The 16,697-nt window shown below is 35.8% G+C and overlaps 1 protein-coding gene across 1 annotated transcript in view; it reads left to right on the forward strand.

Annotated features, from left to right (window-relative positions):
* Nucleotides 1–16,697, forward strand: part of LOC122523105 (nephrin-like) — a 130,596-nt gene that overhangs the window by 33,914 nt on the left and 79,985 nt on the right. Inside the window, exon 4 of the mRNA XM_043644687.1 lies at nt 1,222–1,430. Coding sequence (XP_043500622.1) covers nt 1,222–1,430 — 209 coding nt within the window. The remainder of the gene's footprint in view (nt 1–1,221; nt 1,431–16,697) is intronic.

The raw sequence follows: 16,697 nt of genomic DNA on the forward strand, positions 1-16,697 counted from the left end.
AGGATGGACGCGTATTAAATCACTGTGATAAATTTGCATACCAAAGCTGTCTTAAGCTACTGTTTCATCGTCTTCGTTTAAAATCGATCCAATCTATCTTACGGTCTCGGATAAACCTAATAGAAGGAGACGGTGAGATTGTCGAAACTCGAAGAGATGTCTGCGGTGTACGTCGTTTTTGGGGATCGAGCGCTTATCACGAAACTTCCTCGAACTTTGTCGCTCGATTAGACTCTCTAACTCGTTCCAATCCTGTTTGAGCTGGTAATCGAGGGGGACTGAGGTAGGTAAGCAAAGACGACGGAAAGGCTTGTTCTATTAAAGCTAATTATGGAGCAACAAAGAGGACGAAGGGCAACAACTAAAACGACTACTGTTACTACTATTACTATTACTCGTACTACTAGCACCGTGACGGCAAACCATCTCTCGAGATTGACTAGAAGAATTCTTGAAAACGGTATTGTCAAATTACTCTTTCTCTCTCTTTCTCTTTCTTTCCCTCTATTGTATTTTCTTTTTTTTTTTTTTCCATGTAATACACGACTTGATTCTACAACGACAAACTTATATTATTATCTGTATTATCGGATGATTAACAACGCACTGTTTTTACTTTTTCTTGTCTAAAGATAAAACGATCGCTTTTACTTGATTGGTAACTACAACGAATAAAATGTTATAGGAAGATTGTCAAATGTAGTATGAAAGGAGACAATTATGCGATTTGTATTCGTATTCCGTAGGAAATGACAGCTCGTATAACTAGCATTAAAAAGCAACGATTCGTAAACTAAAAGTAGAGTGATATTTACCCTCTGACGGTTACGAGCTATCGTCATTTCATGGACGATATAGAACGGGATGAAAGTTCTTTGGGAGTATAGCAACCTAGACTCTTGGTCGGTCCCTAATACTATCTTTCTAGGTCCGAAGTAAGAGGTTATCTGACTCTCTCGGTCGAGTGAACTTCTTGGTTTGTATCGAGTTTGGAACTAGGGACTCGAACGAGTCTACCGAACCTTTCCTTATCCTTTATCCAAGCTTATGACGAATCGACAAAGTTTCTATCAAAATCTATCCAAAAATATCGTACTATTCATTTTTCCTGTTACCATCGTTAACAAATTTCGTTTTCCAAATCGCCAAAGTTACCTAACAACAATACTTCCCAAATCCAATTTGACAATAATTCGAGAATTTTCTTTTTCTTTGTTACAGTTACGATGCAAGAATTCGACAATATGGAAAAGCAAAGTTTTGGAGCGCAACAAATGTTTGGGGTCATCGGGCGACTTTTCGTGCGAGTCCACCACCAGCGCAGCTGACGATTCAAGATATTCGTGAGAGTGACGAGGGTGTATACAGATGCAGAGTCGACTTTCGAAACTCTCCTACGAGAAATTTCAAAGTCAACTTCACCGTTATTGGTAAGTCGAGATATTCAAAGTCCAAAGTTTGTTAGTCTTACCAACGTAATCTTGTTTTCTGTTTTCATTTTTTAGCGTCATCAAATTTTCACGAGTAGTTCAATCTTTACAAATGTATTTAACAATTATTTATTTATTTATTTATTTATTTATTATACAGGATAATCTATTTATACAGAATTAGGTAAACAAAGTTAGGGGAAAGAACATAAAATAAAGATTTTAACAGATGATTAAGACAGAATTTTATAAACAATATAGATTGATTAAATACATTAAAATACCGATGTGTGATAAGAATTTCAATTTAAAAACATTCTATTAATGAAGTTAAAATAGCCATACGAGGAGTAATGCGGTTCGAAATATAATAAATTATAGTTACGAAGATTTTTCGGAATATATTATTACTTGTTAGATAATAATTAATAGAAAATTATTCGTTACTCAACATAACTCTTATTAGCTTTATTCAAAGTATTTTTTAAATGGACTCATGAAATTTGTGGCTCCATATCGATCTGATTTAAAAAATTGTATAATACTCCAATAAATCAAGTATATATAATAATCAAGTATATCACGTTTAAAGTGACTCAACTTGAAAGGTATGCCAAAGTTTTTTATTTTAGAAATTAACAAAGCCAAAATATTCCAAAAAGAGATCCAAACTTCATTCGTCTATGTTTTCGAAACGAACTTTTATTCTATCGTATGGCGTGAAATTTGTTTCCACATTTTCGTTACGTGAAACGAAAATAATTGAAGTATGATATCTTATAACGGATAAAGAAAAAAAAAGAATCTCGGTAAAATAGTAACCCGATGAGAAAGAATGGCGTGCGTGCACGATTTTCCATAAGTTTTTCTAACTTTTCTCTTATACGTCAAAATTATTTGGATGATCGATGAAAGATCGATCTTTAGAAAGAAACTCTTTTTGAAGTAACACTTGTGAAATTATTTATCGTATCGAATTAGAAAACTGTTTCACGTTTCTCTTTCAATTATGATTTTCGAGTTAGCAAGCACACGAAACTGTGGAGTAAAGTCTTTCACAATACTATTTAAATTTTCGAATGCGATCGTATCAAGTCAGCAACCAGATTCGCCCGAACGTTACGAAAGTTTAGTACTCAATAAACGAAACTACTTGCTAACTTGCTGAGCTTTCGCGAAGTCAGGTTTGTTACAAGAGGACGAACTAAGACTTGGTAAATCGAAGAGAATAAAACAAAAGAATAATATAACACACAAAAAAGAAATAGAAAAGGAATAAATATATAAGAACAAATTCTGACATATGGCGATATGTACAGCTCTCGTTAACGTAGATCTGATCGACTACTTAAACAATCAGTCGATTATTGAAAAGGTACGTGCTGGAAGGACGATATATTAAAACTTCTCCGTTGGCATAACAAGTTCGATAGAGAAATACGAAGATTCGGAATTAAACGCGAAGCAAACCACGACGAGCAAGCAGTCGAAGTATTTCGTTTAATTTGCATTAAAATGTTGTCGAGCATATCAGAGCTTTGTTTCCTGATCATTTGTTATCGTATGTACGATTATATATGTATCTATGTATAGGTATATCTACTCTTGTATTTGACCTCAATTTAGGTTAGTGTATCTACGTGCACTAGCTTCCATTTTTATTGATCCAAAAGAAAGAAAAGAAAAAAGATAGTGTTTCAAGAACAACGTTGGCGATAAAAGCTCAGAGGAAGAAAGTTTACCGGACAAGAACGCTACAAGAAGGAGGGTGATTTCTGAGAGTGTAAAAGGAGAGAGAGAGAGAGAGAGAGAGAGTAACAGAGTTCAAAAGTAAGAGTAACAGAGACCCATAACATGCCCTGACTACACTCTACTGCTAATAGAATCGAAGCGGATACAACGACTCGCGTTTCCTTGGAGACGCACGAGCTTGGTGCATCTCTTCTTGCCTAAGGGAAAGCCAAAGTCCTTTCAGGAAGCTTCTAAACGAATTTACCCATCGATCGACCATTAAACTGATTGCGAGTTAAAGCGTGGTCCGTCGGTCTACGCGTTTGCCTTCAGAAAGCGACGATAGCAAGAGAGAGAGTAGTATAGAAGAAAAATATCGTTATTAGATGCATCGAAAAGATAGCAAAGAACATTAGACCGTGTGACTATTAAATTATTTCTCTTTCTTATCAAACAATTTTGTTTATTCTTATTTATTTTCTATATTAACCCATTTGCCTATGTAAACGTCATAATTAACGCTCGATTTGCGAAAAGTATGTACAAAAATTCTAAACTGTTAATGCATCATAAGAAAATTTAACCTTTTTCATTGTTATTCAGTAGTTTTTTCCTAAGGTTTGATTGATATTTTTAATTGTGATTAAAATATTAAAACAATTAATTTGAAATTATAATAAAGTAAAATGCACACTGTAACACAAAACGACTGACATTTGAGTTTCTTTATTTATTTGTTTGTTTTCAAGTTAATCGCATATTTAGAATCTAAATGCAAACTATCTTTAAAAAGTCATAATCATAGTTAACATTACTCATCGTCGACTAAACGCGTCAATTTCTTCATTTTTCTTTCAGTTGCACACGGACACTGACGCAATACTCATGGTTAATTCCAAAATACACCGAAAGCTGTGAAAAAGAATACATTCACGTTCCCCATGAACTCGAAATGGTTTAGTCAGGATTAATCTTTCCTAACGATCGAGACTTCCCAGCCATCCTTATTTCCCACTTCAATCTCTCCTTCCCGAACTCGACCCTTTCTACGCTTCAATGAACCAATCCTGTCATCGAAACTTTCGAGCATAAGGTCCTCCTCGTTTTTCGAATGTTGCACGCTAATCCGACTAAGGATTTAGTTTACATTTTCTCTTACCATCTGAATCCTCCACTAAAAATCGATATTTCATCTCAAATTGATGTAAGACGCTTAATTACGTATCATCGTGAAATTCTATCGATTTTATTGTTTCTCTTACTCCTTTGCTTTCATTAAAACAAAATTATTTTCTTTATTAAACTTATTTCGTAAAGAACAAAATTTATTTTAATAGATGTTTCTCGTTTTATGATAAATTTGACTTATGAGAAGTTAAAATAATATTTGCTTTCAATTAGTTGGAATTAACAACATTGTATCCGGAATACAAGATTTTATATTGAATATTGACTAACAGATAGAGATAGAAAGTTATAAAAAAATGTACAAACCTTTAGAACCTCATTGATACGCAGTATTTCGACTAATAACATTATCGGTCTTTGTTTAAGAGGAATCCGATTTTATACGCTGTTAAATTGCCCATTTCGACCTATGTCGAATTCAATGAAAGCAAACAATTTCGATATATTTCAAAGGTAATAAAAAATAACAACAACAATATGAAATGACTGTAAATCTCTAAAAAATTAACTTAACGTGTTTTGCATTTGTCACGAGAATCTTTTAAAAACTATTCGTTACTTATAACAATTGTTTCGATTTGGTATAGATTAACTAATTGCAACTATGATTTTGTTTTTGTTGAAAAGGGAAACATATCGCAAGGCTTTTACCAAGATTAAATAGCACGGAAAGAAGACAAATTTTTCGCGGAAGGTTACGATAATGGCGGAATATAAAAGCGGAAAGAGAAAAATTGAGAAAGGAGAAAGACAGAAGGTAGAGACGGAAAGACACGTTTTGAAATTTACTACGCAGCTGGACGACGAGACTCGTATTTCATCGTTAACGGCTCCTATGGAAAATTCAGAACAGACCTACGGGCAAAAGCACCCTTCTAGTTTGCGCTCCGAGCAGAGTGGCGGTTCCCATTGGAAAAACGTCTCACCCGCGGTTATCTTTCCTACGTCGACGCTTCCGCCATCTCTTTTCTCCTATTCCTTCTATTTCTCCTGCATGGAATCTGTCATTTATCCGGAAAGTTCCGCGTTCCTGCTTTCAAAAAGCTTCCGACGGCGCATTTTTTACGCATTGTACAAAACGCGAAACGCTTTAATATTTTCCACGCCAAAGTCCTCTTTCCTTTATTTGCATATTTTCTTGTTCTTTTTTTCTTTATTTTTATTTTCATTTTTCATTTATTCGTTCACGATTCTTGTTAAAACGTATCCCATATTTGTATTACGCCTATTTATTATTTATAAGCTTTAAACTGTGAATATGCATGTAAAATTCGTGCAAACAAACAAAATATATATATATATATATTCATACATTTTATCAAAAAATATTTCTTCTTTTTTTTTACTGAAAATAATCCATTAATCTAATAAGACTTTTTCAAGATTTTAATAAATAACATTGAAATATAATAATAATGTATGAAATGAGAGTACGTTAATTTAAGATTATGGATAAAATCGAGATAAAAATATGAGAGAAGAGAAAGGTAGAAGAAGAAGAAAAAACCCAAAAAAAACAAATCCAATACGGAGTGCACGGTCGCGACAAGAAATGTTTTCTTGGCATTTATTTACCTAACGCATCTCCATAAACGAGTCGTGTTTTCTTGAATGTCGCGAGTGAACACCAGTTAAAAATAATTTATTGTAGACGTGACTGGCTCGTTGTCGAGAAAACATTTCTCGAGTCGGTAATGGAAAACGCATATTTAAGATACATTTGCTTGTCTCTCGCGCGCACGAGCAAGGAAAAGATTAAAAAAGTTCAAAGAGACAGGGTAGTTAGATGCGGTCTAAACCAGGGAAGAAAGTTTTATGTGAAAATGTTCCTGAGGGATTTCACAGGTAAACGAGAAGACGATAAAGAGAAGTATAACAATAACAACAACAACAACAACAGCAACAACAATAATCAAAATATACGAATATGCAACCAAAACCAAAATGAGAAAGAAATCTATAGAAACTGATCAAATTCTGATTTAGCTAAAAAGAAAACGATATTTAAATTGAATCTAATTATTATTCGATGAAGAAAACCATAATTTGTACGTTAAATCGAATTTTTTATTTTGAGCCAATCGAAAAACACGAACGATTTTTCTTCTACAATCTCTGTAAAAAGGAAACAAGAGAAAAAGAAAAAAAATAAACGAAACTGGGAGGATAAGTTCACGTTTCGCGTTGTGCAAGTTCGCACCGGGGGTCTGAGCACACGTGCGCCTATACCACTCGTATAATGTAATACGTACGCGTGCATGGAATAAGATGTAATCGAATCACTTCGAGAGTTTCTTTATTAGAAGTTCATGTTCCGAAAATGCTTCCCTTTTTCTGGAAAATGGTTCTCCTCTTCTTTTTCTTAATCATCTCTATCCTTTCGTTCTCATTTTTCATTCCCTTATTTTTTTTCTCTTTCTATTTATCTATTTTTCTTTTTCTAACATTCTCTCTCTCTCTCTTTCTCTCTCTCTCATTTTTTGCCTCTCGTTTCTTTCTCTAGGAGTTCTTTGCAAAAGTTCGTCAACCGCCAGAGGGAAAACGTAGAAAACGTAGCGTTGCTCGTTAGATGAGAATAGTAGAAATAGTTTTCAGGTATTTCTAGTTTTTCCGTAGAGAAAAGAAAATACTCGAGAGGTGACTCTGTCGCTAGGATAGTAAAGTATCCAGCAAGGATTCGAACGATTACGTAATATATGATCGTGCTTAGCGTTATAAAATCGGTGCTCTTTGTTAAGTAAGAAGAAAAAAAAGTAAGAAAGAAAAAAAATGAAGTAATAAAAATCATGACTAAGGGAGAGGTGAATGACTAGGTAGATATCGTTCGACCAGGTGTAAAAAAGCCTATTCTAACCTCTACATCTACGTTCAATGTGAATTCAAATGCAAAGTATTCTCGTAGGTAACAGCTTAGGAAAGTAACAGCTTAGAGTAGTAGTTGAACTGCTACTGCTACTATTATGGCAAATGTCCTTTTTCGCAAAATCCTTCAGTACGATCGTATAAAAAATTACCAATCGATTCGTCGGCACGTCATGAATCATAAAAGATTTCACTGGTCTCGCGGCCTTTTCGAAATCCTATGTCCTTTGGTAGAAGCGACGGGTGTCGAGCGCCATAAAGAACCAATGGAAGGATTCGTGGACGGAAAAGCTGCCATATTTTTCTGCACCAGAGAGCTCATTCGTCTTTGCGGACGTTCGCACCCGAATTGCTACCCGGACTTCCATCCAACCCTCCCCTTATGCTTTCTCGAATATCTTCGAGCTTTTCCTTCTTTCTCCATCAGTCCCTTTTATTCTTCCCCGCGAGATAGATAACACGAGGACGCCATTTTTTTTCTAAATAAGATATCATAAACGCATTCTTCGATGATGGAAAGATCGTTGACACGTCTATTTTCGACGCCTTAACCGTAGATATCATCGACCTTGAAAGATAAACGACACGGATAATGTAGTCTCTTTTAATTTACGAACCAAGAGAAATCCTATATCTTTTCAAAGATAGATATATAATACATAGAATAAGATATATATAGTATATACTTACTATACCAATACTAAAAATCATTAATATTTTATCGAGTGTTTCATTGCTTAAAATTCGACTCGTCGCACATTTATCGCACATTGCCGGTGCACGTTCTTCTTGATATTCGGAGAGTATTCGAAAATAGCTCAACGTAGCACATAGATATACGAGTATATAGATAAAAAATAATTGAAATATTGGTTGACATTGGTGTATATATATATATGTAGAAATAAAAGGACACCAGAGATAAAACGAGTACTTTACGATATTACTTTTAAAAGAAAATAGAGTAAGTTTGATCCATTGGAATATCGATAAGTCCATCTGACTTATCATCGCTGACTCGTTCGTGAGAATAGTTTAGAACAATATTTTGCTGTTACGGTATTCAGTTCACATGAAGAAGGATTAATCGATAGTACCGGCCGATACTACAGGATGAAAGTACGACGGATATATCTTCATTTGTGTTTGTGAGACAGACGCGTTCCCATTTAAGTGCTTCTCGACATTCCTACTAGGTTCCACCCACTTGCATTCGAGTTAAGTTCAAAGACGTTCTTGCCTTGTATCAGATACAACGGCAAATTACTGAATTAACATGAACAGTTTGCCGTGTATAGACAATCGACCAATTCACCCGAGGAAGAAGATTCCTTTTGAGAGATCCGCAAGTGGAATGGGCCAGCAACACACCGATTAACAACTTCAAATGTATAGTTTGTTAGATACAATTCCGATGAAAGATACGTCCTTCCCATGTTAATATATCCAACTCGAAATGCTTTTGAACGTTTCTCGATGCATGCTATACACTTATTTATTTATGCTTTTAGCTTTATCGAAACTCGCTACCATTGCACAACACACAGACCTCAACTTTGACGTCTTTGACGTTCTCGACATCAGAAATGGAAAGAAACCTTCTATTATTTGTCCTGATTTCGCCTCTCCTTTTCTTCTATCTCTTCCTCTCGTTCCTTTTATCTTTCTTTTTTTCCACTCTATCACCGGTATTCTCCTCTTTCCACTTTTTCAATCTCTCTCCCCCTTTCTTCCTCGTATCGTTCTTTTCAGTTTCCCAACTCCCGTCAATCCCCAACGGTTTTTCCATTCTTGATCGTAAATGACCGACCGAGAACAGTCTGAGCTTCGACAACAAAGCCCTACTAGTACAACAGGGGTAGCTGCAATTACCGTTCATATTCCGATACGAAATCATAAACTGTGCTTTCTCTTTTCCTTCCTCATTCTCGACGATACGGTATCCTTATCCATTGTCTTCGTTTTCTTCCTTCCTTCCTTCCTTCCTTTCTATCTTCCTTCTCCTTGTCATTCCTTTCTATTTTCCGTACCTACTTTAAGAAATCGCTTTGAATTATCCTCAACAAACTCCATCTTTGGATAATACGTTAGAGAATACGATCTCCTTTGTTGTTCTTTATTGGCTTCTCACAGGTAACAAAACAAAATCCATCCGTTTTTATCATTTATATGCAAAAACTTTTGTCTTTTACTTCGAGTTACTTCTAAATTCGTGATTATTTCTTTCTTTCTTTTATTCTCTTTATTAAGCCAAAAAAAATAAATAGAAAAAATAAGAATAAAACTCATAAATGTCATGTCTTCGGTAATACTCCCCTTACAATTGAAACTTAATCTCCGATTTAACGGATTTTAAACTTTTAATTAAAATTTCCTATTCAATTTTATTCATCCTCTTCATTTAACTTTGCAAACAGTAATTATAAATATACTTCCTTTTATTTTATTATCCGAAAATGATATTATTTATTATCCAAGCCCCAGTACCAAATTGACTTTTATTTTTCCATACTTTAACTTTACATTTTAAAAAAAATACTAAATGAAATTAATATAAATAATTAAATTTAAATAGTGATTGTGTGGATTAGTATGGAAATGACGTAGCGATTTAAATGTTCAATCTTTTTTCTCTCGAATAATTTACACCCATCTAAAGCCCTCTCGAATGGTTTTTAAAGAGACACATACAGGCCAAAAGGGTAACATTTTACACAAGGATAGATGCGCTTCGAGATAGTTTTCATCCCAGGAGACGAACTTCCTTTATCCATCGTAAAAATCCAAAGATCTTCGATGGTCGCGGTAAGGACTTAGTCGACGACCATCTATCTCTCTTTTATCTCTCTTTTCACTTTTTCCCTTATCTCCCATCTCTCTTCTATTCTTTTCTTTCCTTTTCTTCTTGAATCCACTCTTTTCTCTCGAGTCATGTAAATTGTCATGTACGACAAACGTCAATAATTCACGTCTTTCTACGATTCTTCCTTTCAAGTGTTAATGTTACAAGATGTCGTCGTTCGTATGTGTTTCTTACATTTATCAAATTTGTGCTAACCATATTAGAAGTGAGATAACAAGATTATTATCGTCGTTAAAGTTTTCCCCGTTCTTGCTCTCTTTCTCTCTCTCTCTATATATATATATATCTTTCTTTCATTTATTTTCTCTTAGACCAGAAGAATATTCTGATTCTCACTTTACCGATCAGCACTCTTGTTGGTAATAATGTTAATGCAAAATTTTCACGACCATTACTTTCATTTATAATTCTCAATCATGCGCTCATCGTACATCGAATAATCAAAATGTAGCAGATAATATCTAATTGTAAGTATATAAGTATAATACATACATACGTACCTACAAGATGTAATAATACTATCCCCGCTTAATAGTACTAGACCGTAATATAATATAATAATACTAGACCGTATATAATATAATAATACTACACCGTAATAATATCTCTACAGGTTAAATTGTTCTTCATCATCTAGAAAGAAAATTATTTAACGAACTGAAGATAAAAACATTATTCTTTTGTAGGATGTTACAAAGTAACGTAACACATCAAAGCGTACCGAGAAGACAAACGACTTTATAGATGCATCGACAACAACACAACAACTCGATTTCGACGAGAACGTGTGTTGTCAGCTCGTTTCTTCGTCCCCTCGAGAGAAATCGAAAGATATTTTCTTCGAATCTATACGTACGAATACGATTTTCTCGGTGTGGTGGCGGGGAGGGGGGGGAAGGGAGAGAACAGTTGATCGCAACCAGTTGACGGAGTTTTACGAGATTTTTCTGATTCTTCTCCTATTTTCCTTTTCTTTTATTTTTCTTTGGTTTGTTTTTTTTTTTTTTTTTCACAACCCCACCTCCCGAACGAGAAAACTTTTACGCAAGACCCATTGACTGTATCGACACCTTTGAAAAAGCGTCCTCGCCGACTCGAACTCTATTTTCCCGAAGATATTTTCGCACTGGCAAGTCTCTATCGCGAACGCGTATCAAGATGGCACTTTCGTTTCGCCAGTTCCACCCTTTTTCTATCCAACCCCCCTCTTTTCGCAACATCCGTTCTACATCGTTTCGGCATACGTTCGTCATTCGACCCCATCCTTCCCCCCACTTCTTTTTTCTCAACGTAGCGATAAAACAAAATCGAGTTTTCGTTGATGCTCTCTCATTCCTCCGTTATCGGGAAACTCTTACGTGCTTTGATTCGTTCGGCTACCACCAATACTATCCTCGATGAACGCTCGTAATTCGATATACTTTTTACTGCGCACTTTCCAGAATAGAAAAGGAAGAAACTTTACTGAGCGTTTTCTTCGAGATAGATAAATAAAGAGAGAGAGAGAGAGAGAGAGAGAAAGAAAAGAAAATAACTTCCATCCACAGGGTACAAGGTCCAATGAAAAATGAAGAATTTTATGAGCTCGTAAACGATCTGACACCCTCGTAATTTAATCCAGTTAACCGTTCCTTATCTTTTATTATTCTTTCCATCCCGTTTTTACCCTGGGTAGCCGCGAAACAATTTTTTTTTCTTTTGTTTATTCTTGTTTTTGTTTCTTTCTCTCTGAGTAATTGTTTTTTTTTTTTTTTTTCTTTTTTCTTTTTATTTTTAATTCTTTTTATCCCTTAATTGTAGCACGGTGGTACTCATTTTTTGTCATCATTTGTGGGAAAATAAAAATGAGGTACATTGTCGCGTAATTATTACATAAAATAAATGTATTATATCTAAAGCATTAATTATTAATCAAGTACTTTGATATAAAAATTTGTAAACAAAAATTCTCAAAAGTTGAATCGTTTTTCTCTGACAAACGAACGACTCTCACACACACACACATACGCGTAGAATTATTTTTATATATTATATCATTTAATAATGTATCCTCCTACTTTGTTGTTTCATTCATTTGCGAGTAAGAGAAAATTATTTCACCCACAATAACATTAATTAACTCGATCGTAATTAATTTTGTAAAAATACACAACTCGCAGTACTATGGTCGAATTAAGAGGGCAATGCGAGAATGAAATCCAATGGGTTTAAAGCACCGCATACGTAATGCGGAGAAACCCCCCCCCCCCGAGTCTGATTCACGAACCACCCTCGACGCCAATTTTTTCTATATCGAATACGTGTAGAAACTTCCAGTTAGCGTAATATGTTTCTCTGCATTGTTTTTTTTCTTCCTTTTTATATTTCCTTTTTCCTTTCCTTCACGTAAATACGCCTCTTCGTTCTCACAGATTAAAAAAATGTTACAGAATTTCCTCCTAAATTCGATTTCGAATAAAAACAACGAAACGTTCTCGTAAAACAAAAGTAATCGATTGCCCATCGAAATGATCTCTCTATCGCGTATTTTCTCGGTAGAAAAAATTGATCCGATAACTCGGTCATCTTATCTATAAATATATATTTTGTTATCTTACTTTCATTCCTTCTTGATTCTGTTACTCATCAAAAATTGTACTTCGACGTGCACTACCATCGGTGGTCCCATCTCGTTGAATTTAAATTTATATGAAACACATAAAGAAATGAGATAAGAATAATAAAAGAAAATAAAGAACGTAAAAAGTAACATTCCACCGAAAAGAATCGTTCGCCGGTCGATAAATCTCATTTGAAGCACTCTATCGCGCTTCAATTCTTTCGAATCCGACAAATTTTATAGTCCGAGCATATCGGTCGAATAGTGACATTTTTCTACGATCAGGAAGAATCTCATCAAATGATTCCTTTCCAGCTCTCCCATTCCATTATTCCCTACCCCCCTACCCCCATAAAAATCGTTCTTGCTTATATGCCCAAAAACGGTCAAACCAATATCGAGTATTCCTCGCTTTAAGGTAAAGACTTTCCATTATTCGAGTTTCCAGTCGTTGAACGAAAAAGATCGCGAACCAAATATTACTTTACTTCGTCCATCCTTCTTATCGTTCATCTTCAAATACGAAAAAATAGGAAATTCTTTAAAAAGAAGATGAAAAATCGAGATGTTGAATATTACGGTTACCCTTTCTCTCTCTCTTTTTGTCTCAGCTACCATCTTTTAAGATTCGTTTTCTACCTTCTTTCTGTTCGAATAGATCTACTTGTAGAGTGCCAGAGGTGAACACTAATGAATGACATAAAACTCGGTGGAAGGGAAAGAAAGAATAAAAGCTATCGTTACAGAAGCGAGAGTTGAGGAAAACTTCGACTTCTCCAACTTCTTTTGATGGAAACGCGACAGTAATTTATGGAAATTTTATAAAGCATGCATTAAGGTTGGCAACCTTGATAAACCGACTAATCCTCCAACGCGTATCTCTTTGTCATATCTTTTTTTAATAATCACTTGCACAAATATATAAAAAAAAAAAGAACAAACAAAAAAGCTTTGATATCGAAGAAACGACGAAAATAAGAAGAGTAAATGAAAAGTCAAATACCTCTTTCCGAGATAAATACATGCATACATGCATACATGCATAACGTGTATATACGTAGATACATCTGTTGTTATCAAGATGATCGATACGTTTTGACTGTAGGTCTATTTATAAAAGAAAAGAAAAAATAAAAGAAGACATTTCCTTGAACGAAGTAGAAATGCGAGATGACTCTTAGCTTAGCGACTTATTCTTGCAGAAATTGCTTGTCAAGCGCAAACCGTCAGCATCCAAGAAAAGGAGAATGAACCGACAGAGAATGGTAGAAGGAAGAAGAATGAAAGAATAGATGACGAAACGAGGTGGTGGTGTAGTACGGTTGGTAGGTAAGTAGGTGGGAAGGGTAGGTGAATAGGTAGCGGGGAAGAGAAATCTTCTTAGGTCACGTTTTCTAGACGTCGGCATGTCCGTAAAACTTCCAATTTCCGTGGAGGATGTAACCCCGTGAAACGTCACGGTGTTACTATTTCGACGCGAAGGAAATGACCTCTATGAAGGCCTTTCTTCAGACTCCTCTCTTTTCTTGTATCGTCCCGACTACACTCGACAACACTCACGGAATTTTCATCCCCTCCCCCCGTCCCTCGCCGATGTGTATACCCCTAACCTCTTTTAATATAATCTTTATCGACCCATTTTTTGGAATAAGGTTCCGAAAGAAATTACGGGAATCCGCTCTCGGATATTTTCAAGGGATGGCGAGAACAAATTGTCACTTACTTAAATGTACCTTTTCTTTTTTTTTCTTCTTCTTCTTCTTTTTCATCTCTTTTATCAGACAAGACGGGAAAAATCTCTAATTAGTCGAAACGATCCCTCGAGGATAATTTGATCGAAGTATCGTGTAAAAAAAGTTCAAACGATTACGAAAAAAGATGGAAACAAATTGTCAAGTAAAATAATCGCGGTAGAAAAGTACGATCGGTATACAATAGTTCTTGGATAATTCGACGATGGCATCGAACGATCACAGCGACCTAGAAATAAAATGTCAAAGTATAATCGCGACCAACGAAAAAAGTAAAGTAAGAAATCGATGGGGGGTGGGGGGGGAAAGCCAAAATTTCGGAAGAACGTTGATAAAATCTTGACGAAAAAAGTCCCCGATAATCTTTACTTTGTTCGTACAAACATATCTTGTACGAAATTTCGTTTGGCTTGAATTTTCGGCTCGTGGCAGTTAACGTAGAAAAATACGCGAGCTCGTTGGTAGAAAGTTCGAGGGCAGTAGCAGCAGCAGCAGCAGCAGCACGGTATCGCGGAATCGTCGAGCTGGATAAAAAGCTCATTCAAACTCTCAAACTTTTTCTCGCGAAGGACGACCATGGAGACTTGAAAAGAGGGTTCAGGAGAAAGAGGAAAAGAAGGGTGAGGAGGGGGAGGGGGAGGAGGAGATCGTACGAAGAAATAGAGTTCGGGCGAGGGCGAAAAAGGAGCTGGTGATTCAGGACCTTCGCGAAAGTAGAGTAGCGCGTTATCTTCTAGACTTTACGGTGATTCCCCATTAATCCTCATCCCCATCGGTCGCTTTATCCACGATTACGCGACGCTGATTACTACCTACTATCCTTGGAGAGAAAGAGAACGAAAGAGAAAAAGATAACGAAAAAGGAAAAGCTCGCGCATAAGAGAGAAAGAGAAAGAGAGAGAGAGAGACAGAGAAAGTTTGCCATACGTACAAAACTCGCAAAGGTAGCAAGCCAAGTAGGCGATCTGGACTTTTTCCGGAAGCTTTCTCCGCGATGGCTCGTTAAGCACGGATCGTTTCGCCGAAACGAGCAAACGTTTTGTTCCTCGATAGATGGCCAACAGGAAAGAAAAGGAAAGAGAAAAGCGAAATTGCACTGACTTAGATTTTCTGTCCCACAGATTCTATTTTTTGTACTATTTCTTTTTTTCCTTTTCCTTTTCCTTTTCCTTTTTCTTTTATTTTCTTTTCTTTTCCTTCATAAAGATAACTCTTTCGAAGATAATTTCCATAGTCATCCTGGCATCTACAATAGGAACGATATTATTAGCAATTGAATATTCAGTTCGAATCCTTTCCGCGCTAAGTTTATTCCTGTTCTTTGAAGTACTCGAGATTCTCGATACCTAAAGCTTCTCAAAAGAGCAGCGTGTAAAACCCTAGAGATGAATTTACCTTAGAGAATGAGAGAAGGAAAATTCCACCGACGGTATCTTTCCTATTTGTATTTTTTATCTCTCTTTATCTATCTTCCTCTCCCCCTCCCTCTCTCTTTCTCTCTCTCTCTCTCTCTTTTCGTACCCTTCTTTACGTTCCAACGTTTGTACCAATACACAGTTTCGCAAGCTACAGGATTTCGTACAGAACGTACAAGGACTTCCACGCGCTTTAATTGGAAGCAGACTTCTAATTTTCGTTTGCCGAGGATTCCTACGTCAGAGTAGTAGTCCGATCGAGAAAATCCACGAGAAAAGTATTCGATTTCTTTGCTAAACGAACCCGCTTAGGGGGAATAAGAAAAAACGTATAGTATACCAAATAAACAAACTACCGATCTTCTTTTTTTGTTTTTCTTCATTCCGAAAGGGAACGATTTTTCGATCGAAATTCGTGAAAACTTTTTACGCCCTTTAGCTATTCGCCTTTTAGCAATTCGGCGTTCGCGATATCTCTTTATTTGAACGCAGGTACTCGTGATAAAGTTAAAAGGGGGATAAACATATGTCGTAATGAATAAAATTCGGGTTTTACTACGCGACATTTTTGTTATTTGCACAATTTTGCAATACATATTGCTGCGATCAATGGAAATGTAAAAAAAAAGCAGTTGTATTAGCTAAAAAGGGTTTGAAAAAGTAACTCCACAAAGAAATACGTGTTCGGAGTTGAAACACGAGCGTCATTTTGTAACGTCGCATGAAAATAACATTGGCTTGGCCGTGCTAGGGAATTTCCCTAAATTTTTAACGGCAATCGCTACGTGGGCTTAGTTCGATATCCGAGTCACGCGCGAGCACCGGCACCGCGAGCATCACCAATACTACCACAAAGAA

The sequence above is a fragment of the Polistes fuscatus genome, unplaced genomic scaffold (assembly GCF_010416935.1).
Source record: "Polistes fuscatus isolate 324 unplaced genomic scaffold, CU_Pfus_HIC Scaffold1, whole genome shotgun sequence".
Classification (NCBI taxonomy): domain Eukaryota; kingdom Metazoa; phylum Arthropoda; class Insecta; order Hymenoptera; family Vespidae; genus Polistes; species Polistes fuscatus.